This window comes from Eptatretus burgeri, chromosome 5 (genome assembly GCF_056783735.1).
Source record: "Eptatretus burgeri isolate ZD-2024b chromosome 5, Ebu_testis_v1, whole genome shotgun sequence".
Classification (NCBI taxonomy): domain Eukaryota; kingdom Metazoa; phylum Chordata; class Myxini; order Myxiniformes; family Myxinidae; genus Eptatretus; species Eptatretus burgeri.
In genome coordinates, this window is record NC_140965.1 from 48,415,665 (window position 1) to 48,440,664 (window position 25,000).

At 45.7% G+C, this 25,000-nt stretch overlaps 1 protein-coding gene across 4 annotated transcripts in view; it reads right to left on the bottom strand.

The window, feature by feature from the left end:
* Positions 1–25,000, bottom strand: part of LOC147026386 (epiplakin-like) — a 201,391-nt gene that overhangs the window by 90,888 nt on the left and 85,503 nt on the right. For 2 of the 4 annotated variants that reach the window (XM_085881774.1, XM_085881773.1), the window contains exons 1-2: positions 8,886–9,259; positions 7,960–8,540 (exon numbers count right to left, since the gene is read on the bottom strand). The exons of 1 other annotated variant lie outside the window; for it this stretch is intronic. In XM_085881774.1, coding sequence (XP_085737900.1) covers positions 7,960–8,479 — 520 coding nt within the window. In that variant the 5' untranslated portion in view covers positions 8,480–8,540; positions 8,886–9,259. Of the gene's footprint in view, positions 1–7,241; positions 7,303–7,959; positions 8,541–8,885; positions 9,260–25,000 lie in introns of those variants that run through there. One more of the 4 variants, XM_085881779.1, reaches the window with a different exon arrangement.

Genomic DNA, 25,000 nt, shown 5'->3' on the forward strand with positions numbered 1-25,000 from the left:
TTTTGAGGTTTTGGATAATTACCCTGCACTCATCAAGCGAAAAGCGGGGTTAAGCGATCGGTCGCATCGTACGTTTGCCGTCCGTACGTGTCCACATTTTAAAAATTCATTTTCTCAGCATTCGTTAATCTGATTGACAGAAAATTTTCCAAATATGTGCGTCTCCTCCTGTTTCCGTTTTTTCGTCATAATTATGACATCATAGGTTACGTGGTGCAGGCGCCATCTTAGAAAATAAAAATAAAAATTTGCACCTCTATATCTCCGAAACCACTCAAAGGAAAAAAAAATTACACATGGCTCATTGTCAAGTACTCCCCATGGGGAATAAGATGTATTAATAATAATAATAATGTCATCAGTGCCTTCATTATGCTGTCGTAACTCAACAAGTACAACGTTTGATTTGATAGGTAATTGATTATTTTTCTTTGCAACTGTTGGTCCAATTGATATGAATTTTTGACCTTAGGTACACCTCCTCCTGTAGGAATTTATAATAATTGTGATGTCATAGGTCATGTGGTATAGGCGCCATCTTGGAAAAACCGAAAAACTTTGCACCTCTATATCTCTGAAACCGCTCCATGGAAAAAAATTGAAATATGACTCATTGTGAAGTACTCCCTATGCCGAATAAGATATGTTAATGATGATGTCATCAGTGCCTTCATTATGATGTCACAATTCGACAAGTGCAACGCTTGATCCGGTCAGTATGAAAAAAAAATTATCTGCAATTGCTGAAACCACTAACTGATCAAAGCAAAACTTTAACTAATTGATCAACTACCCATGGGAAATATAGTTTGATAAAAGTGACATCATCGGTCACTGGTCTGGCACTATATTGGATCAAAGAAAAAAAACCTTAAAAAAAAAGAAGAGTTGGCTTGCACCAAGTCATTCTCAAGACTGCACAGGATTAGCATTCTATGAATACAATCTCATTGATTTAGGCAATCTCATCTGTATGTTGAGGATTTTCGAACGTATAGCCTTGCATCTGCGTTCTATCTGCCGGGACAAAGCAATCTTTTTTATTTCAGGATTAATTTCAAGCTTTGTAGATGGTGAATACAGGGGAATTATGCAGTGATTAAAAAAATGTTCTGAATGTTTGTTATAACCAGGGTGCCTGATACAGAGGTCCAACAGTATTTGAAAATATGCACCTCTTTAAAATATACACTGTGACATTAACCACAGTACACCGTCAACAAAAACTAAATGTTTACGACTTCGTACCACTAACTGCACATCATCCGTAAACAGCACAAACCCACAGGCACTTCAATAATCATACCACCATCAAATTGAGAAACAGCAACTTCAGGGAGCCGTCATGCCTGTGCAACATCACGTGACGTCCTATTGTTCGGTCACGACCCACCATGAGCAGAGCAAGGCAACACAGGCCGACTTTTATTTTTGAATATTTTCCAACAGTTTTGTAAAAAAAAATCCTGGAATCTTGGCTTTGAGTTTAATCAGTAAAACTTTTCAGCTTCCTCGCCCACCTGGAAGGGTGGGCTGTATATTTTATATATTTATACACAAAGCCCTTTCGAACCACTCACTGAAATAAATGTTTTGCAAGAATGTCAAAGTCAAATGCTGTCAGGAAAATAGATGAAAAGTCATGACATCGTTGTGATGGTATCATTGCAAATTATTGCCACCCTGACTAAATTACAAATTACTGCTCTAACCAAGAGGGAGCACTGCATTAGTGACACAACTGTGCTCCCAGGAATAGAGGCGAACCACCAGCCATGGAATAGAATATTGCCACATATGTTTATATTTTTTGTGTTACATACATTCATATATGAAACCCTTTCTATCCACACACCGACATAAATGTTTAGTAAGAATGTAAAAAAGTCAAATGCAGTCACCAAGCAGATGAAAAGCAAAGCGACTGACCAGTTTCACTTTTATCGGGGCTCATCATGGCAACACATTGCTATTTTATCCACTTTGTGACATTAAGGCCTTTCTTCTTATATACTGACTAATACTGCACCTCTTACTATGAGTGGTCAAGCAAGATCATATTTGGAGCCTCCAAGTGCCATCTGCCACATGGACACATTGTGTTTCGCTCACCAATCACAACCAGGAAGCATCACCGTTGTTTTTAAGCAGTCGGGTGTTGTCCGAATGGGATTAATGAAATTTTTCAACCTTTTGACTTTGACATTCTTTCACTGTTAGAGGCCCTTCTGGGTTTGCAGTCATGACGTCGGTGTTTGTCCAGGTCAGAGAATTTGGGCACAAACTTGTAATTTGTTTGTGTGCCTGTGATAGCTTGGCTACTCTCCGCGAAGGACACCATCGGATCTATAACATCCACAAACTAATACAGACAGAATTCCCAATTAATGTCCAACTGAGGAACGGCACATACATTGATGAATCACCCTGCCTGTGAAACACTGGGATGACAGTTTATAACCTAAACTAGACAGGTTAGAGGTGAGGTGCATCCCTCTGGGCCATCCTGTCAGTATGTATGTGTGTGTGTGTGTGTGTATATATACATAGATACATACTAGTGGGGTATGCTTACACATTGTGTAAGCACATGAACCGTGCTTTACCATTGTCTCGGGTCACTCACCTGCATTTGATTTTTCTTTTCATTTATTTATATTTTCATTTATAAGATGCTTTCTGATGGTTCTGTGATTTTTCCTGATGTATCAGCTTCAATGTCCATTGGCAGGCAAAGTTACCATGCTTCTCCAATGTCTCAGGTCTCTCACCTGCATTATTTTTTCATTTATTAATATTTTCATCTACGGATGTTGTCCGATGATTCTGTGATTTTTTTTTCCAGTGTAGCGGCTTCAATGTCGATCAGCATGCAAAATTTCAGCTTTTGACGTCAACCTGAAGGTTCTGATTTATAATACCAGTCAGTAAGTCAGTGGGTCAGTCAGTGTTAGAAAGAGCTTCATAATATATATATATATATATATATATATATATATATATATATATATATATATATATATATATATATATATATATGTAAACCTACATGTATACAAATAAAACGTGTCGCTTCGCTGACAGAAACTTGAAGAGAAAGGCGGGAGGGAGAGAGGAGGGAGGGGAGAGTGAAGAGGTGGAAGGTTAAAGAGGGAGGAAAGAGGGGAGGAAGAAGTAGCGAAAAGGGGTGGGTGAGTGAGGAAGGGAGGTGAGCGAGAAAAGGGGGAGTAAGGAAGGGGGAGGGGGAGAGAGGAGGGGAGGGAGTAGGGAGGGGGGGAGAGAGGAGGGAGGGGGGAAGTGAGAGAGAGGGAGAGAGGGGAAAGAGAGAGAGAGAGAGGAAGAGAGGGGAGTGAAACAGAGGAAGAGAGAGAGCAGAGAGGGCCAAAGGAGGGAAGAGTAAGGGAGTGGAGGAGGGGGGTGAAAGGGATGAAATGGGGGAGAGGGAAGGAGAATAGTTTTGGTCCATCCATCCTTCCATCCATCTATCCCTTCTATCTATCCCTTTCATCCATCCATCCCTTCCCTCCATCCATCGATCGCATCCACCCCTTCCCTCCATCCCATCCATCCCTTCCCTCAATTCCTTCTCTCCATTCATCCATTCCTTCCTTCCATTTAACCGTTAACAAGGAACGAACAAGTTTGGCATCGCACGACACTGTGGGGCACAATACAGGCAAGGTGGTAGTGCAGATGGACAGCATCTGATCTGTCATATTGAACACCTCCTGAAGATGCCAGAAATATCAAACTATGTCCGAATTAGACAAACAAACACTTTTTTTTAGCAGTCAGAACTGCTGCCAAATTCAATTCTGGAGTTTAAATGTTGTAATTTGGCTTAATTTAAGAGATTCTCGAGGTAATGGCATGTGCAGAAATGAAATAAAGCCATGAACGCTGGCGTCTCCGGATGTTTATAAGCATTGTAATGTATCCACTATCCAGCGATTTGAAGGTATGATGATCAGGCATTCGATGATATTAGTGAGGAAGGTGAAAAAAAAAAACTTTATCATTAAGAAACCGTTGCAGCCTGTTCCAACTCAAGGCATTATTGTGCAGGCCGAACAAAATGGTGAATTAAGACTCCAGCGAGGGAACCCAGGATGCGCCTTAAGACCCCATTGAGAGTAAGGTGAGCAGGTGAGCACCATTGAGAGCAGCACCTGATGAAGGATACAATTAAATAAGGCCATGAATTATCTTCAAAAGGGAGGCTTAAATGAATCCAAACACACAATTTTCACTCATGCACTCCTTTGGAGTTCCCTTAATATGCAAGCAAAGTTTTAGGCTGCGAGGTTTCATGGTTTTGGAGTGATGTAGAAGTGACATAATTTATTTATTGATGTGTGTATGTATGTATGTATGTATGTATGAATGAATGTATATATATATATATATATATATATATATATATATATATATATATATATATATATATATATATATCCTAGCGGGGTGTGCTTACACATTGTGTAAGCATATGAACCGTGCTTCCCCATTGTCTCGGGTCGCTCACCTGCATTTTTTTCAATTTTTCCTTTCTTTCTTTGTGTTATTTATATTTTCATTTATGAATGTTGGCCAACGATTCTGTGAATTTTTTCCAGTGTACCAGCTTTGATGTCCATCGGCACACAAAATTTCAGCTTTCTACATTACCCAGAAGGCACCGATCTTTAATAACAATCAGTCAGTCAGTCAGACAGTCAGTCAGTGGTTCAAAAGAGTTTTCATTATTAGATATACTGTATGTATGTATGTATATATATATATATATATATATATATATATATATATATATGTTGTTGTTCGTCTTTCTGCTGCTCCCGTTAGGGGTCGCCATAGTGGATCATCCGTTATGATCCGCTCACTGATTTGGCACTGGTTTTACGCCGGATGCCCTTCCTGACGCAACCCTGGTCACCTCTTACGACACAGGGATAAGGATTGGGTTTCGCCATGATTCCTGGCTGCCCTACACCCTCTCATAGTGCAGTCCAGCGCAGAGCGCCCGTCCTCAAGCGATCCTCCAACCCAAGCCTCCGAGTATCCGGATTACAGGCGCACGCCACTACACCCGGTATATGTGTGTGTATATATATATATATATATATATATATATATATATATATATATATATATATATATATATATATATATATATATATATATATATATATATATATATATATATATATATATATATATATATATATATATATATATATGAGAAATGTTTTACAGCCACAGTATCAAGGAGAAAATGAAGACATTAAGAATGAGAAGGGCACTCGGTAGAGTGCATACCTCCACCACACAATGAATATCTGATCCACAAGAACATATCGGGCCCAATACATTTTTGAAATACCATGCTGTACACTACTATATCGTTTTTGGCCCGATTTATCAATGGTGAAGAATCACTTTTAAAATTAAATAACCCTCGTATCCAGATCCGGATCTGCACCAAAATCGAATCAATTCATCATTGCAACACACCCAACCTGTCCACCAAGTTTCATCAAAATCCGTCCACAACTTTTTGAGATATCATACTATATATCGTTTTTTCGCCCTACCTCTCAATGGTGAAGAAGCACTTATAAAATTATCATATCCGGATCTGGATTCGGATCTTCACCAAAATGGAATCTATTCGTCCTTCTCACACACCCAACATGTCCACCAAGTGTCGTTCTAATCTGTCCACAACTTTTTGATTTATCGTGCCACATATCGTTTTTGGCCCTATCTCTCAATGGTGAAGAATCACTTTAAAAATTCTCGTAGTCAGATCTGGATCCGGACCTTCACCAAAATTTAATTACTTCATCCTTGTCGCACACCGAACCTGCACCCAAAATTGCATCTGTATCCATCGACAACTTTTTGACTTATCCGACACACAAACAAACAAACAAACAAGCAGTCATAGACTGGAACTTACGAAATCATCAACTTGACCTCTGACCTTGTCTAATAAAAGCTGTCTCTAGCGAAGGTAGCGACGCAAACCAGAAGTTTCTACGATGATTCTGTACCAAACCATCAAAAATCGAATGTTTGACCTCACTGTGACCTTGACCTTTGACCGATTTTGACCAAAATCTAATCAGCGCTAGCCATCATCCTCCTGAATCACGTGGTGTAATTTGACATTGGTAGCTTCTTCCGTTCTCGAGTTATCATGCCTATAAACAAACACACAAACAGAGGATGGACCTAAAGATTTCGTAAGTAACAAATGAAATTGTTCGTTGAGCAAGGAATTGCTGGAATAACTTTGTCATATCTCCATGATCTCTGAAAAAACAAAAACCTGGAAATAAATTCTGTTCTTATAAGTTGATAGTGCTACTGTTTAATGAGTTATAGCACTTAGTTTGGTCATGATCATAACTTGGAGTCAATCGGACTTAAAATGGCGTTTTTTTGCAATTTGAAAGTTTTGACCCGACCCCCCTGACATTCGACCCCCGACCGCTAAGAAGTGAAACCCCAATGAGACATATGGTTGGATGCAGAATTGGAAGATGCACATTTTGGATTTGGTTTGAAGTCGATACGACCATGTTCGCGGATGTTATTGCGAAAATAAGAATTTCAGTTTTTTGGTGACCTTGACCTTGACCTTTGACCTAGATTCACCAAAAACGACAAGTGTCTAAGTTGGACCATGGCCGACGTCTGTACCCAGTTTGGTCATGATCGCTGAAATGGTGTGGCTGCTACAGGGTAAACAAACACACAAACAAACAGACAGACAGACAGACAGAATGACACACACAACCGACCAACATAATTTCCGAAATCCGAAGGATTCCGGCAATTAACAAAGAGGGTGAAAACATAACCTCCTTCACCTTCGGTGGTGAAGGTAATAATAAACTTCCTCATTTAAAAGCACAAAATATTTGAACAAATTAATGATGCTGAAATACAGCCAACTAAAGAAATGAGAGGCTTTGGAAGGTGCTGAAGTACAGTATATCCTGAGTCAAAGATACACTGTTTCACCAAATATGCTCCCAACAAAGATACAACGATACTTGGAAGATTAAATGGAGTCCACAGTTTCAACTGAAGGTAAAATTAAAGTCTTTTGCATACCGGACTCGTTGTAAACGAAATGCATCGCATGATCCTGAGCGTATAGTTACTCTTCTCATGACGATATTCAAGCACAGAAACTTAGAGGATGTTTGTAGTCTATTCCAGAAAGAAGGTACCTTGGTTAAAGGACACTTTTCCATCCCAAATGAAGTTCCGACTCATCTTAGTTCAAAATGACCTGAACATCTTCAATAACTGGCAGGAGAAGCTACATCTGAATGGGCTCGAAAGTTCTGACGACTACAAAGTTTAGACCAGTGCACACTCGGTGGTGGCTGGGTTGAGGAAAAGGGAAACTGTGGTTTTAACCACATGGTCGTGTGACCAAGGGTGTTTCATCCCCACCCCATTTTTTTCCAAACCATCTTATGGATTTACTAAGTCCATGTTTCATTCAGCTGCAGGCAAGGAATGGCACTGCATCGTCCTCACTAGTCTCGTGCAAAGTGCAACTTGTCACAGGTGGAAGCATGCCCGGTTAAACATGTGTACCGGGTGAGACATGCAGATTAATGTATGGTGTTTTTAACTTGAATAATCCCACGATTATTTAAGTCTGTCGAAAATTATTGCCCAGGTAGTTTATTAAAAACAAAGCCCTGTCACTATGTGAGTACGTCTTTATCTTGGGATTTAATCACATGCGGAAATGAGCCAAACCCAAAGGGAACTGCCATTCTGATCCAACACCGTGCACCACGCATGCCATAAAGTGGGTGTGATGCAGACAGATAGCAGTTGCCCAGGGAGACGTCAATGCAGTGTATCGGGCTTTTGATTTCTGTTAAGAGATCACGACTTTTTAGAGCCTTGCGGTGATACCTGGTCCCTTACCTGGAAACTCCTCTTCACCTGGAGGTGCTGCCTGAGCATAGCCTCCACGGAAAGCAAAGCTTGTGACTGCACCAGCACCAACGTCGTGCTTCTTGATCTCGGGCTTGGCAGCCCCAAGTGTACGGTAAGCTGAACGTTGATCGTCGTCCCGTACCCCCCGGCCTCGACCCCTCGTTGCAGCGGGTTGTTTGGCTGCAGCAACTCCTCGCATTATGGGAGCGGTGCGTCGCAGAGTGGCAGGGACAATCTCCGGTGGAAGATGGAGATAGTCGCGTACGTAGGCAATACCCTCATTGGTGAGATACCAGTAATGGTGACGCCAGCAGTAAGTTTCACGTACCAGGCCTCGAGATTTGAGAGAGCGCATGGTACAAGTCACCTGCAAATTTGTTATCCCAGGCAATTCCGGGTGGAAGCTGTTGGGCTTGCGGTTTTTGATGGCAACAAGGGTGCCATCTCGGAAGATCAACTCATAAATCTGGCGCAGTTGATGAAGTGGGATGAGAATCCCTGCCACCATCTTGCCTGCTCAAGCAAGCGTGAGCTGGAAGTGCAGTGACAGCTGCAACTCCCTTCTTTTTCTAGATTTCACACAACACAAGCACAGTCAGGGCAGTGTTTGAAGTCTAAACTTTAAACAACCTGATGTTGTTAAACTTTAGGCAGGTTCATAGTCAACAACTTCAATCCATAATCCGAGACCGGGTGGGAAAATGTATACGAATTTCATTTGTCACAGAATCGCCCCCTCCTTTTCCCCTTTGCAGCCCCCTAAAAAAAGAAAAAAAGAAAAAGAAAAAAATCAAGAAACAGATGTTTTTTCAGGCCAAACTAGAAGATTTTGCCAAACGGTTTATCACACTCGTTTGAGACCCGTTCACGACGCTTCGGGACTACCGAGTCGCTCTGTGTAGTGGAAAACTCACCGAACCCGAGACACCTGGATCACGTGCAGGAACAATTGGTGTACACGAGCCACGTGGTGGTGCCGGGATGAGCGACCAGTGCGGAACAACGCTGGCTGGGAAAGCAGCGTGAATCGAGCAACAGCACGCGCGACAGTTGTGGAAAGAGGTGAAGAGGGTGAAGGGGGGGCTAGACCACACGGGAGAGACGGCAGAGAAGAGAGGAGGACGTTTGGGAGAAGAGAGAGCCTGGGAAAGATCCTGGATGGATTCCAAAACCGACACCCGGCGTCGAGAAAAGGCGGGAGAAGAGGTCGGCGGGCTGGGCCTGAGAAATATCACAGTGTAAGCTATAAGAACGCCATGCTATGTCGATCATAGCCATGGATAGGAAGGGCTGTGAAGAACACCCGCCCTCATCCTCTCCTCCCCATCGGGCGCTTCTCCGCCCTCGCAGGACACAGGGGGAGCTGATCATGGACGTGTGTGTGTGGAGGCCGCTCAAGTGGGCAAGGGGGGCAGCAGCGCGGAATTTCGGAGAAATGAGGGTGGTGGCTGTAACGGCAAGCTTGGCCCAAGCTCGATATACACACAAAAGACCATTCTTCTTCATCCCAAAAAGACCCTGCGAGTCGGACCCACATTGCAATAGTTATCACTGGTCATCAAATCAGAAGAGAGATCAAGGAACCTTCGAAATAACAAGCTTGAATCGTCATAGAGGATGTTTGATTAAAATTGGTCAAGCAAGGAAGCAGCACGTGCCATTTAAAAAAAAACGTCTTTAATCACTTCCCACCCTGTGGGAGTGTTATCACGAAATTATACCACACGATCGTTGGCACCAAATTATACCGTCATCGAGTCTCCATGACGTCATGTCTGAGGTTTTATGGTCAGAGGAGAATCAGACCAACATTGGCAAAATTGTAAAGAAAAAAACAAAACGAACTTTTAAATCTTTCTTGGTTTTAATAAGATTTACAATTTGAAATTGGGGAAAGCTGAAGTTGTCTTTTTGTTTTGTTCTGGAAAGTTTGAAACTTTTTCTCCACGTGCTTGCGCAAAACTTTAGAGCACATGTGACTGATGGGCTCACTTTATGTTTGGTAAAATTAAAATTGACTCAAACGTCGTGAGGACCGATAATGTAGGTTGGTAAATTCCTTCACAACAGACAGGAAGAAAAGCAGCTGTAATTGAGAAATTTCAAGGAACACGGCGCGATAACACGGCCCGATAGGATCCATGGAGTGCAGAATAAGGGGGTTAAGGCCTCACCATCCTCACCATTGCCAAGCCGTACTAAAGAATGTGGTGTGTTTGTATGTATGTATATATATATATATATATATATATATATATATATATATATATATATATATATATATATATATATATATATATATATATACACACCACCCGGCAAACGTTTTAGAACATCCCCATTTTCCAGTTTTTACTGAAATTTAAGCAGTTTAATGTGTCAATGTTCTCTGAAATTAAAGCATTGAACAAATAAACAATTACAGATAAAAAAGAAATCATGGAATCGTTTTGTTGAACAAAATTTAATCTAAATTTTTGACTCGTCAAAGTAGCCACATTTTGCAGATATAACAGCCGAACATACTTGTGCCATTCTTTCTACAATGGAAATCAAATATTGTTCGGAAAGTTCTTCCCAACACTGTTGCAGAAGTTCCCACAAATGTGTTGTTCTTGTGAGTTGCTTTGCTTTCACCCTTCTGTCCAGTTCATCCCAAACCAGCTCGATGGGGTTTAAGTCTGGAGACTCTGCTGGCCATTCCATGATTTGAAGCCGACCGTCTTGTTCGTTTCTTCTAAGGTAGTTCTGACAGAGCCTGGAGGTATGTTTTTGATCGTTATCTTGCTGTAGTATGAACCCCTGACCAACTAAGCATAGACCAGAGGGTATTGCATGGCACTACAAAATGCTGTGGTGGCCATTTTGGTTCAGGATCGAGCAAAAGAGACCCAGATCATCACGCTTCCTCCTCCTCCATGTTTGACGGTTGGTGTCACACTGAGGAACCATCCTTTCGCCTACTCTACAGCATACAAAAACCATGCGTGATGAACCGAAGATTGCAAATTTTGATTCATCGGTCCATAAGACCTTCTTCCAGTTTTCAGTAGTCCACTGGCGGTGCTTCATGACCCAGGCAAGCCTCTTTTTCTTATTTTGCCATCTATGCAATGGCTTTCTTACTGTCCCTCAACCTGTAAAACCTGCAGCTCGAAGTCTTCTCTTCACATTTGAAACTGAGACTTCCTTACTTGGACCAGTGTTAAGCTGTGCTTGAAGCTCCTGTCCTGTGAGCCACCTATCACACAAGCTGTTGACTCTCAGAAACTTGTCTTCTGATTGTGTTGTCGCTTTGGGTCTGCCAGTCCTCTTCCTGTCAGAGTTTCCTCCAGTTTCCAAGTGCCTTTTGATGGTGTAGGAAACTGTGCTCACTGACACCCTGGCTTTTTGCAATTTCTGTAAAGGAAAGACCTACACTTTTAAGGGTTACTTGATGACCCGTGAACCCGTTGGGTTTCCGTTGTGACAGCGGTTGATGAAAAAAAAAAAAGACAAAATTTTAATATTATTTAGTGGTCAAACTTTAACTTGAAGAAAATTTGAGCATTTACCTCAGGAGTCATTGTTCGGCCAACCGGTTTCTCGAGGTATATCAATACATTCTCCATGGTTTGTCCTTGCGCTTTATGGATCGTCATACCAAAACTTGACTGAATCGGGAATTGTTTTTTTTATAATTTCTTTTCGTTACCCGATTTGAACAAAACTTGATAGTGCACACCAAAGGTGAATGATGAGTCAGGTGGCCCTAAAATTTTTGCGCTATTGTGCACCGTTTTGGCTGTATTTCAGGAACATACATATATATATATATATATATATATATACATATATATATATATGTATATATATATATATATATATATATATATATATATATATATATATATATACATATATACATCTACAAGATGAGAGTTTTAGTAATATTTAGATAATGGTCTGTCTGTCTTCTTTTGTTAATTGTCTTTTTCTCGCCATTATGATATACTACTTCCTGCAGTGCAATATTGTCCAAATAATTGTTCAGAGGGTGTAGCAACACAGTCTGTTCCAACACCGCTTTTATACAGACAGAGAGTTTGCAACAAATCAACAAATGTTGGAACACCTGTAGGAATTGTTTGCATCAACTTTTAAGGCTTAATTTACTTCCATTGCTGCAAAACAGCTGCAGTTGCTAACCCATTACTTTTCCCTGAAAAGGGCCTTTTTTAACAACTCTGAAATTTACATTATTTTCCACTTTTGGTAACCTAATTTTTTTTTTTAACCTCTGGCAGTTTACCGCTTAGCTTTGTACCATTTCAGGTTATTCACTGGACTTGAACTGCTTAAATTTCAGTAAAAACTGGAAAAACGGGGGTGTTTTAAAACTTTTGACCAGTAGTGTATATCTATATTGTTGCAGGCCGGGTGTCGGGTGAGAAGACGATTAGGGGGAAAAGCTATCTCGACTCCCACCAGACTCCCCGGAATTGTAGGCCATCACCCACAGATAATTTTGTGACGCGGCAGGTCACTTAACCGACCGTGGACGCCAATAACTCAACCGCATGACCTAGGTTCCTCCCGTCTATGGGTTAATCGGTTTACCTAATTAATCACGTGACTTAATTATTGGGGAACACGTCCTCGGTATGCCTTGTCCGAACCGGATCACTCTACCGGATCGGATCACTTTACCGGATCGGATGCAGCCGAGTGACACTGCCGAGGACGTACCGGCTAAAGGGAACGGATGATTGGGAATAAAGTCCCGGCTAAGCTAGGATTCGGACCATGCTGGGTCAATGAAAGAAACCACAAAAACCAGCTGGGAACATTCCAAATCATGATTTATTTACAGGCAACTTAAAAAGGGGACACAGAGCAGACTTAACACGAAAAAAAACAATAATAATGATAACGATAATGATCTTCTGCAGTCTTTCTTGAGTGGACAGGGGCCAGGACACACACACAGACACAGAAAACCCAATGAAGAGAAAGTATTGAAACAAGAAGGGAGAGGAGTTGAGGCTACGATCTTGGTAACTTTATACTTGATTGCACGAACGTGCCACCAATACATTTCGGGGGGGGGGGGTGCTCCGTGGTGTGGTACCCGACAGCTTGCGCGTCGTCTCTGGCTTTAGCAGCTTGTGTGGAGACCGTGGGCGTGAAGGAGGGGCTTGGGTGGAGAATGGGCGGAGTCCAGAGTGCGTGGATGGAGTGGTAGGCGGGACCAGGTAGGTGGGTGGGGTTAACGTCGTGTGGGCAGGGAGACGAGGAGGGGGAGTCCAGGCAGCAGGAGGTGGGTCGTGGCGATGTCGGGCAGAGAGAAGAGAGAGCGGCGGAGGGACCACTCCGACCTTTATAGGACTTGCAGTGCAGGGCGGGGGGCCAACCCGAAGCGAAGCGTCATCAGCTGAATCGGGCGCTCTGATTGGCCCCGACTTCTCACACGACACGCTAACTTTGGCTGGAAACGGCAACACTCCCTTTCTGGCAAAGTCATCCCAGACAGCGAAAATATTCCGCTCCGACCCCACGACATGACACGAATCGCCGACACCGAACTTGGCGCGTGAATTGTCCCGCAAAAATCCCCGGGCCATGCCCTGGCGACCGGCCGAGGGTCCCGCATGCCCGCTCTGGCGTCTGACCAGCGCTGATCAATGCGCTCGCTCTGCACGCGCCAACGCAGCCCGCACCGCGCAACACTCCCCCACTCGATCGCAGCTTCGGCCTCGCTGGGCATAGAGACGAGAAGACATTCACCATCCATGAGGAATCCACTGCTAGCTTGTTTAACAATGAAGGTACATTGTTATGGTTAAATCCATGCATGTTTCACGCAGTACGCGCGGATCCGCCATGGCCCATGTGGTCAGTGCTCGCGTTTGCCCGATTCTGCTTGCGTGTGTGCGGGGCGAACACCAATATGTGTCAGATATTGAGTAAATACGATACAAAGTCGCGAGCGGTGCATTCGTGCCCTGCTTTGCATGATAACAAAGTCGCGAGTGGCGTACGTGTCTGCCTTCGAGCACATTCCATACAGTGCCCATGGTTCGGCCATCACGCACGTGGCCAGCGCTCACGTCCACACGACTCTGATAGCGCGTGCGCGGGGCAAACAGAAATATGTATCAGATATCAAACCAACGAACTGTGTCTGGTACCGCATCGTGGAGCAACCCCTTCCTCCGACGGTCAGGTACCCAGCCGGACTCTGACCCCCAGCCCGTCTCTCTCCTCGGCTGCAAGGGTCCAATAAAGAACTCTGGGTTTGTTTTCATTTGTGTGTGTGTCTGCGTGTGGGCCCGTCTGTAAGTAGAACTGAATAAGTATTTTTGGAGCATTGTAAATATACCTTGCTTGCATATTCGCGTTAAGTCTTGCCTTTGTCTTTTATTGGAAATAAAACTTGTTAGAAATGTTCCCAGTCCGTTTCCGTCCCTTCTTGCATTGGTCCAGCATGGTTCAGATCTGAGTTTAGCCAGGTTTTTATACCCGACAATCCGTTCATTCCAGCCGGCATGGCTTTGGCAGTTTCCGCTCAGCTGCACCCGAGTCAGTAGTTGAGGAGTTGGTAGTCAGTAGTTGGAACTCTACCGCAGTTGGTAGAGTGACCCGGTTCGAGCAAGACGTGCTGAGGGCGTGGTTTCCCCGGTAGTCGAAATCGCGTAGTTAATTAGGTAAATTGGTTATAGACAAAGAGACCCGAGGCTACGTGGTTGAAATATTGGCGACCATGGTCAGTTCAGCGACCCGCCACGTCACGGAATTATCCGGAGTGACGGCCTACAATTCCGGGGAGTCTGGTCGAGACGAAGTAGCTTTCCCCACCTAGTGGTCGTTCTCGCCACCAATCCCCGGCCGCAGCAATATATATATATATATATATATATATATATATATATATATATATATATATATATACATACAATATATATATATATATATATATATATATATATATTATATTGTATGTATATATATATATATATATATATATATATATATATATATATATATATACATACAATATATATATATATATGTATATTGTATGTATATATATATATATATATATATATATATATATATATATATATATATATATATATATATATATATATATATATATATATATATATATATATATATATATATATATATATATATATATATATATATATATATATATATATATATATATATATATATATATATATATATATATATATATATATATATATATATATATATATATATATATATATATATATATATATATATATATATATATATATATATATATATATATATATATATATATATATATATATATAGTGGCCTGCAAAAGTGTTCACCCCCTTTAAATAATGCCATATAACAAGGAAATCTAACACAGGTGGAGGCTATTCAGCCCATCATGCCTGCACGAAGAGCACACCTAACCATCTACACAAGATCCAAGGAAGAAAATGCAAAAAAAAAAAAATTAATGAAATAAATTTTTTCGTTTGTTTTTTTGATTTATTTTTGTAGTTTCGTAGTTTTTGTATTTGTAAATGTAGTTTTTGTAGTTTATGTATTTACTTTTTCCCCTTTCCTTCCCCTCAGGGGAGGGGCTCATGGGCTTGGTTAAAAACACACATCAACCACACAAGCCCCCTTGACAAGACCCCCACCAATAGCACTTCATACACATGCACACAATCACCCATCAATGATCAAACTACGTAAAAGTCTTATCAACATCCCTATACCCCTCTATCTTCATAACTTCCAGGTACCTATCTAATTCTAATTTAAACTTATCGACTTTTTCTGCTGCCACTACCTTTCCAGGGAGGCCATTCCATGCATCAACTACTCTCTGAGTAAAAGACCCCTGCCTTGCTCCTGTTTTAACTCCCCTCTTCTTTACTTTCAGGCTATGGCCCCTGGTCCTATCACTCTCTACAATGTTGAGTAATTAATCTGCACTGATTTTATCTATACCTTTCATTATCTTAAACATCTCTATCCTATTTCCTCATAACCGCCTCCTTTTATTTCGAGTGAATAAAGCCCTGTCTCCTTCAGCTGCTCCTCATAGCTGAGTCTAGCTATGATCAATCAATCTAGTAGCCCTGCGCTGAACCCTCTCTCTCTCTGGCATGTATGTCCTTCTGGAACTGTGGTGACCAGAACTGCACACAATATTCTAGATGTTCTAGATATTTAGATGAATTACTAATTTTGTAGAAACAATTTTTCCAAATTAACTTTTTTGTTCATAGCTGAAGAGATCAAACTAAACACTGTTATAGTTGAAGGAGGTTACATGTCAGGAATATCTGCAAACAACATGTACAAATCAAAATTCACTGGTCGTAAAAGTATTCTGCCCCAGTACTTGGTGGAATCACCTTTTGCAGCAATGAATGACTGCCCCGAGTTTTGTTGGGAAGGTCTCGAACAGCTTTGCACAGTGACATTGGTGAAATCTTTGTCCATTCTTCACATGAAAATTTTTCTAGTTATGCCACGTTTTGTGGGGATCGTCGATGGACTGTAACCTTCAAGTCTCGCCATAAATGTTCAATTGGGTTCAAGTCAGGACTTTGACTGGGCCGCTCAAGAACATATATTTTCTTCTTATCCAACCACTACAGTGTAGCTTTAGATTTGTGTTTCAGATCATTGTCCTGCTGAAATGTGAATCTCCTACCCAGTTTCAGATTCATTGCTGACTCGAGCAGGTTTTCATCAGGGATTCTCCTGTACTTTGCACCGTCCATTGTCCCTTCTATCCTGACAAGCTTGCCAATCCCTGCTGATGAAAATCAGTCCCATACTACGATGCTGCCACAACCATGCATGAGAGTAGGGATGATGTTGAGTGGGTGATGTGCAGTGTTAGGCTTGCACCAGATGTACCGCTTTGAATTGAGAGTAAAAAGTTCAATTTTTGTCTCGTCTTACAATAAAACATTTCTCCACATGCCTGCAGTATTATTGAGATGCCTTCTTTGCAAACTCCCTATGACTTAAATTAGTAAGTGCTGCTTCCTTGCTCGATGCTCAGCATTTAAGAGGATAGAGCATGGACAAACAATGCTGGGAAGCAAAGGCAAACCACCCAGTAAAATAAATTCTTGCCAAGAAACTGCTTCAGCAGCACCAATGCTCTGTAAAGTAAATAGTATGGGACATCAAATCAAATTAAGTCTGTGTATTTATACATGAGTGACTTTATCATAACTTTGTTAACTATTGTGAATTGTAACATAGTGTAGTTTGTAAATAACCTAAAATGCATGCAATTTCTTTTGCAAATCCTCCACAAATGTGAGAGTGCAACTACACAAATCATCAAAAAAAAGTGTAAGAAACAGTGGTTCAGAGCAGTAACATGAAGGCAAGGATCAACACCAAACTTTATAAACTACATCACTGAAAGATCACTAGGCTGGGTCATGCATCACAATTCATGCGTCTGCGATGCAATCGGTACAGTTACAGTGGAGAGACCGGTTTGTTTTCCTGACAACGCGGGAAACAACCGGGCAAAGCTGGACTGCTGCGACTCAGCTAAAACACTGCCTGGCAACGACTTGAGCTCACCATTTCCTTTGCAAACAGTTAAAAAAAAATGCACATGCCTTTAACAATGACCCTCTGGTATACTGCCAAAACAACCTCATGGCAAAGATCACAATGGGTCCTTTGCTGTTGCCTTCCCAATGGTAGTCAAGGAAGGAATTTGTAATTTGTTCATGATGCTTGCGATAGCTCACCGACTCTTCGTAAATGACACTGGGATCAGTAATGTACACCAAATAAAATGCAAACATTTGGGACCCAGGTAATTTACTGTCCACCGGAAATAGGGAACACACCTTGACGTCTCGCCCTCCCAACAAAACACTGGGATGACAGTTTATAGCTGGGCCGACATGCGAATCCAGGTTAGACGGTTTAGAGGCGAGTGTGCATACCTCTCGACTCTCGTGATATATATATATATATTGTTGTGGTTACCAAATTCGCAAACCACCATTCAGGTCCCTTAGGTGAGGTATCTCGGTAAGTACATGTGTAGTTAGGCCCAAACCCGTTGTCTAGTGGGAATACATGTCATTTATGCGTGCTGCGACTCTTCAGGATAGCCGTTTTTCTTTTACTATCTTTAATTTGGAGCAACCGCCATGATTACCACCACAATCACAACATCAACCACCAACCACAACGCCGCTTCACCACAACCGCCACGACCTTCCCGTCACACCTCGCAACCGTAGCATCGCCACCGTTCTTGCCCCGCTGTGGGTACCGGTGTTGGACTCGTGCAGGGCGCGCGTCGAACAGCGTGTACAAAATCACGGATTTTGTGCTTCAAAAACGGATCAAAAACGACACACGCCCACTTTTTGCCGTCCGATCGGTGAGCGAGGGGCGAATTGGCCCCGCCCCCAGGGCGATCGATATATGCAAATTTATGGATCAAAAAGCCTTCACGCCCACTTTTTCTCGGGCCAATGGGGAGCGAGGTGAAAGGTCGAAGGGAGGGGGTCAAAGATGAGAGGGCGAAGCTACAGGGCGGATAAAAGGACCGTGTTCGTCAGTCCAGTGTGGCAGAAGTAGAGGAGGAGAGTCCAGAGGCGGAGAGTAAGTGAGTAGGAGAGTCCAGAGGCGGAGAGTAGGAGAGTAGGAGAGTCGGAAACAGAGAGTCAAGACTTCGCGGGCGGTGGAGCTGCTCGTCGTGTGCGTTGGAGTCGGAACGGAGGGGACGGAGCTGTGGAAAGGCGGCGACACCAGACGAGGGGGTGCTCGCGTCGTGCAGGGAGCTGGACCCGAGGGAGGCCGACAGCGCGACCTGGCCGAGGTGGAGACGCTCGTCGCGGGATAATAAAGATCCTCTATACCCCGAGCATCAGCGACCCCCTCCTGTTTCCCCCCGCGCTGAGATAGTGCGACCAAGGGGGCCCCTTTCCCACCCCCTACCAGACACCGTCCGCGAGGCCCGCGGAGTTGAGGCGCCATCGCCGCTCCGCGTCTCATCACCAGACGGGTAGGCGCGACCCGGTCTCGGCCTCAGGCCCGCCTCATCCTTGAGGGTATTTCTTTTCCTTGGTTTTGGGTATGTGTTGTCGGCGCCGTCTGTGAAGTAAAATTGTATAAGTGTTGCCGTGTGCTCGGTCGTCGGTATTAGCTCTGCATTGTGTCTTCGCTTTTACATTTGCTTTTTGTGTAAATTGAATTGTGTTTTCCTTTTCTATGTGCTTTTGGTGGAATTGAATATGTGTGCTTTCCGTTCATCGCGAATAAATGTGCTTTGTGTTGAACTGTTTCCCGCTTCGCTTCGTCATTTCTCCCATTGAATCCTCATCTTGCTTCACGTAAAGGGTTGGTAGTGGGCTGAATACGCCCGATAATTAATCGAACCGTCGAGGTCGACGATAACACCGCTCGGTTATTCTGATAGTACGGAACGGGTCGCTTAAGTGGCCCGTGTCCGAAGTCGACCTGCGGCGAGGTGCGATCGCCCGGTCTACCCTCCGCGTGGGTACTTAGGTAGGTCGAATTTGGCGAGCAACCCTATCCCACGCGGGGGCTGATTGGCTCGATCGCGGTGAGACCGAAAGGTCCACCCGTGACTGGTTCCCGGCGTTAGTCCGAGAGGGTCACGACTGGATTGTCCGTCCGGTGGGCGACGTGCCGCGATTCGAGTTACGTGGCCGGCAGCACGCCGGCGGGCGCGAAATACCGCAACACTGGTGTCAGGTCGTGCGATACAAATTCATCGCCCTCCTCGCGGCACTGGTATCGGAGAACAGGAAAACGGGCTCTCCTGTCTCCGGCTAAATTCACGGGAATTGGTCCAGGGGTGAGAGAAGCGACCCCCGATTCCCTCCAAATTACGAGCGAGTTAAATTAACCCTTCACGAGAAGCAAGATGGCGTCTCAAGGCGAGCGGGAGCCGGGGGTATTAGAAATGGATGTAGAATGTGTGGAATCCATGGTCCAGGATGGAATCCCCGAGCAGGAAATGTTGATTGTGCAGGAACACGGACTCGCCCAACTGAACCCAGGGCCCGAGGTGGGTGCGGCAGCGGCCGCGGTGTATGACACCTCCCCCCCCTCTCCACTAAGACCCTTCCCCAACCCCTGCCGAAACGGCTCACTCAAGCGCACCCGACATGGCCCAGCTATGCGCCATGCTGGCGGCAATGACAAATGAAATGAAAAACGAAATGAAAGGCATGAACAAACAAATGATCGAAAAAATGGATGCGAATATGAAAAACGAAATGAAAGGCATGAACAAACAAATGATCGAAAAAATGGATGCGAATATGAAAAACGAAATGAAAGGCATGAACGAAAAGATGGATGCGAATACACAGCAAATGAGAAAAGAAATGAAAGAACTACGGGGTGAGACGCAGAACATGGGCCGATGCCTGCAGGCGGGCATGAAGGCCGTGACCAGGGAGCTGGGAATGGCGACTCCACGTGTGGGAGCAAACGAGCTGGAAGGGGGTGCAACGGCTGACAGGCCCGCGGTGGAGGCGGGTAAAAAAATAATTCGGGGGGCGTGTTGGGCAAGGGTCGTGAAAGAGGAATCGACGGTGACCGAAAGGGAAAAATTAAATGGAGAGACCAAAACGTGTGAGACGAGACACGAGGTGACGACAAAGGAAATAATAATAGTTGAGACACGGGAGATAGAGGGTGAATTGGACGGGGTAAGTGACGCACACACACACACGGAGGTAGTGGAGGATAAAGGGGGTGAGCTGGCGGACTGGGTAGAGACCCAGTGCGAGCACCTGGATGGCCTCCTCCAGGAACGAGGGGAGGGAGTATTCCCCCTTGAGGCGAGTCACGACCAGGTGAGTTCGGTCGTGCTTTGCGAGGTTGAGGGGACGAGTGCTGTGGACAGGTGCACGGAGAGCTTGGGGGGTATAGAGGCCCTGGAGACCCTTGTGGGGACACGAATCCCCAGTGTGGTTGTCCCTGTGTGTGTGGTGCAAGGTGTGAGTGCGTCCCCGTGTGTGGAAGCGACCCCGTGTGTGAGTGGTGTGGTGGCGATGGTGCCAGAGTACGTGCTTCCCAGCACGCCGTGTGTGAATGAGGCACCGCGGGTGAGTACCCCTGCGTGTGTGGATGAGGCACCGCGGGTGAGTGCCCCCGCGTGTGTGGGTGAGGCACCGTGTGTGGATGAGGCACGGAGTGTGGGTGAGACACCGCGGGTGAGTGCCCCCGCGTGTGTGGATGAGGCACCGCGGTTGAGTGCCCCCGCGTGTGTGGATGAGGCACGGAGTGCGAGTGAGTGCCCCGCACGCGTGAGTGAACGGCCGTGTGCAAGGTCGCTGTGTGCAAGGGAGACCGTGTGTGTGAGAGAGCGGTATGTGAGGGAGATGTCGGTTGGCATGCGGGAGCACGCAGCCGCGTCTCCCGGTGTGAATGTGATGGTGTGGACTGTGTGCGTCGTAACACGCAGGTATGCGTGTGTGGAATGGCGACGACGGCGACATGTAAGGAAAGAAAGCCGAGTAGCGGCTGGAGCTATTTCGGGGACCGTGCCGGGTTCACCCAGCAGGGAGCACGCGGTCCGTGCTGTGCAACGCACGAGACCGCCACGTGCTCGCTTGCGAGAGTGAAGTCCCGGTCCGGAAACGCACGCAGTGGATTTGCCGATCCCGCGGACGGACAAAGTTTAGGCAGGTAAATGGATTTGGACCGGACGGGTTCTCCACGCGATCGTGTGTGTTAAGCTCCAACTGGCAAAAGCACATGTGTTCGCGTGGGGAACCCCTCGAGACGTGGGGCTTGTGTTTTTTTTTTATGCGCACGGTGACGTCATGGCTGCACGTGGGGTTGGAATCCGGCAGGAGGGGTATCTCTGCCGGATGATACCGTCCAAGGAGGGACGAGGAACACGTGCAGCTGCATGACGTCACGGGCAGGTGCAAAGTGCGCGAGCTCTGAGTTGCCGCGCAGGTGCTGCGCATGGAAAAAAAAAAAAAAAAGGCAAGCCTCACTTTCGGGTGCACAGGATTCCTGGGCAAGGGGTGAAAGACCCCCTTACCTGGGCACAGGATGGAAACTAGTTAGGGGGAAGGGTTAGCTTAGCTAGACCGACTTCATGGGGCAGGGGTAAGTCCTCATGGAGTCCGTGGAATGGATAAGTTAGAGGGATTGTAGCGAGATTTAGGTTGGGAAATAAAATGATTTATTTGGAGACAGTGACAGACTTGAGAATGTGTAGTGGGGACGTAGTTTAGCTACGTAGGTTAAAAGGGAACGTGCTGTAGTTTAAGGGATGACGTGGGAGCACGAGTTAGTTAGGGGATGTAGTTAGGAGGATGGCAGAGTTCAGCGGTGAGTGTGTTGAAGAGTTGTGGGTTGTGAGGTGAGTACATGGTGAGTGAGTGAGGCCAGCGGGTCTGTGTGTATGGAGTGAATGGGGAATGCATGGTGCGATGAGTGATTGGGGGGAGGAGTGACTCCCGCCCAAGGGACCCCGGGGTCAGAGTAAAGTGAGTTAGGGGGTTAGTCAAATTGAAAAATGGAGGTCGTTTTGTTGTTGGTGGGAAAGTAGGCTCGAGACCCGTTTGGAGGGGTGCAGGAGCCCTGTTGACGGGTTGGGAGCGTGGCTGCGAAAGGTGAGTATTGCTGAGTGGGTACCCCGGGCACCAGGCTAGTCGGCCGCGGTAGGCCATGGGCCCATGGGGGGCCGGGATAGAGTAGTGGGCACGGGTGCGCCTGCTTGGTGCGGGGGCCCGGGGCGCCATTAGCCGCGTGGGCAGTGTTGTGGGCATGGGTGACCCTCGGAAAGGGGCCCGGGAGGCCGGCCTGCCACGTGTGCGTTTCAGGGGAGGTGCCATGGGGGGCACTCCCCGGTGTTAGGGAGCTGGTAGGCTCGGAGGCAGTGTAGTGCCCGGGGGTGCCATAGCGGGAGAATCGGCAGAGGGTCGTGCCTGCCAAAGGGAGCCACGTGTCCCAGCCAGGAGACCGTGTGAGGGCACGAAGAGAAAATTGGGGGGCGAGGCCCGAAATTGTGAGGACACCAACACAGGCGACGGGAATCTGGGTTGTTGGAACCAATAGTTTAAGCGAGAGGCGCTTGTTGAAAGCCCCGGGGTAGTTTAACAGTTAAATGGATAGGGTAGATTAGGAGATGTACCCCTCCGCACCATCCATCCCCTCGCTGTCGTTGTGGGCCGCTGGACCCACTTTGGGTTAGATCGCCGAACTCTGGGGAGGCCATTCTGAGGCTTCGTTGGGCCTTGACACAGGACGTTAGCTCTCCCTTATTCCCCTCCGGGAAGGGAACGTAGGGGTTGGGAGTAGGCTAGGTGACAGAATAGGTTAGCCGAACAAGGACGATAAAGGGGGTTAGGGGACGATTTATAGTGGGGAAGTAAAAATAAAAACAACCAAAAAATTAAGGGGGCTAAATTGGGGTTTGACAAATTAAGGGAGTGGGTATGTACAGTGACAGGCAAAGGCGATAGGTTGGGAGGGAGACAGGTAGGTAGGTCCGAGCCCGCCTTCCAAGTGGCCAGCACCACCGCACTCCCTCCACCAACCTCCACTGAACGGCAAAAGCTGGCCAACTTCATCGGCTGGCCGTGTTTTGCTTCAAGGCGGAGGCCGGCCAACTTCGTCTGCAGCTGCTGTGCTGCAAGGCCTGTGCCGGCTGGATCGTCTGCAGCTGCTGTGCTGCAAGGCCTGTGCCGGCCAGTTCATCTGCTGGCTGTTTTTCTTCAAGGCCTGTGCCGGCCAGTTCATCTGCCGGCTGTGTTTGCCTGCAACGGCCTGGTTCTGTGAGCTGAGTTTGCCTGCAGCGGCCTTCTTCTGCGGGCTGTGTTTGCCTGCTTGCCTTTGCCATGCCATGCCCACTGCCCACGTTCACCAGCCCCGTTCAATTTTTGCTTTGCCCCCCCCCCCTGTTCATTTCCATGTGCGCCAGGATCCGCAAGGCAACAGTTTGCAAGCTGCAAGAACTGCCCTGTTGGCAGCTACAACACGGGCCTGCAGTGGCGGCCCGTGCACCGTGTTTGTGTTCATGCATCCATTCGTTGTGCTCATTGCGTGTGCCACTTGAGCTGGCACGGAGACTGCGTTTGTGCAGCCCATGCACCGTTGTGGTTCACTGCGTTCAGTTCAAAAGGGAAGGCCTTGGACTGCGTGTGAGCAGCCAGCCACGTTCCCTGTCACCTGCATTGTTTGAGCCAGAGACTGCATGCGGGCAGCCTGGCTCCCTGCTAACTGCTTTCTTTTGCAGAGTTCAATGATCCTGGGCCATGGTTTAGTGTAAAATTTGTAAGTTAAGGTTAAGATGTACTGTAAATATGAGTGCGCCCCCGGCATGTCTGTCTAGCGCCGGCAATTTTATTTAAGTCGTCCGTGTGAGTGAGTTTGTTTAGATAGTTACGCAGCCCTCAGGTTATTTATTTTGGGGACACGAATACCATGAATGTCGCACTCAGGGATCCGTAGGTAAAATGTACTAGGGGAAAACTACACATGATGGCACACAAAAAATTTGACGACTCGGGACGAGTCTGTAAAAAGGGGAGGGGGTAGTGTTGTGGTTACCAAATTCGCAAACCACCATTCAGGTCCCTTAGGTGAGGTATCTCGGTAAGTACATGTGTAGTTAGGCCCAAACCCGTTGTCTAGTGGGAATACATGTCATTTATGCGTGCTGCGACTCTTCAGGATAGCCATTTTTCTTTTACTATCTTTAATTTGGACCAACCGCCATGATTACCACCACAATCACAACATCAACCACCAACCACAACGCCGCTTCACCACAACCGCCACGACCTTCCCGTCACACCTCGCAACCGTAGCATCGCCACCGTTCTTGCCCCGCTGTGGGTACCGGTGTTGGACTCGTGCAGGGCGCGCGTCGAACAGCGTGTACAAAATCACGGATTTTGTGCTTCAAAAACGGATCAAAAACGACACACGCCCACTTTTTGCCGTCCGATCGGTGAGCGAGGGGCGAATTGGCCCCGCCCCCAGG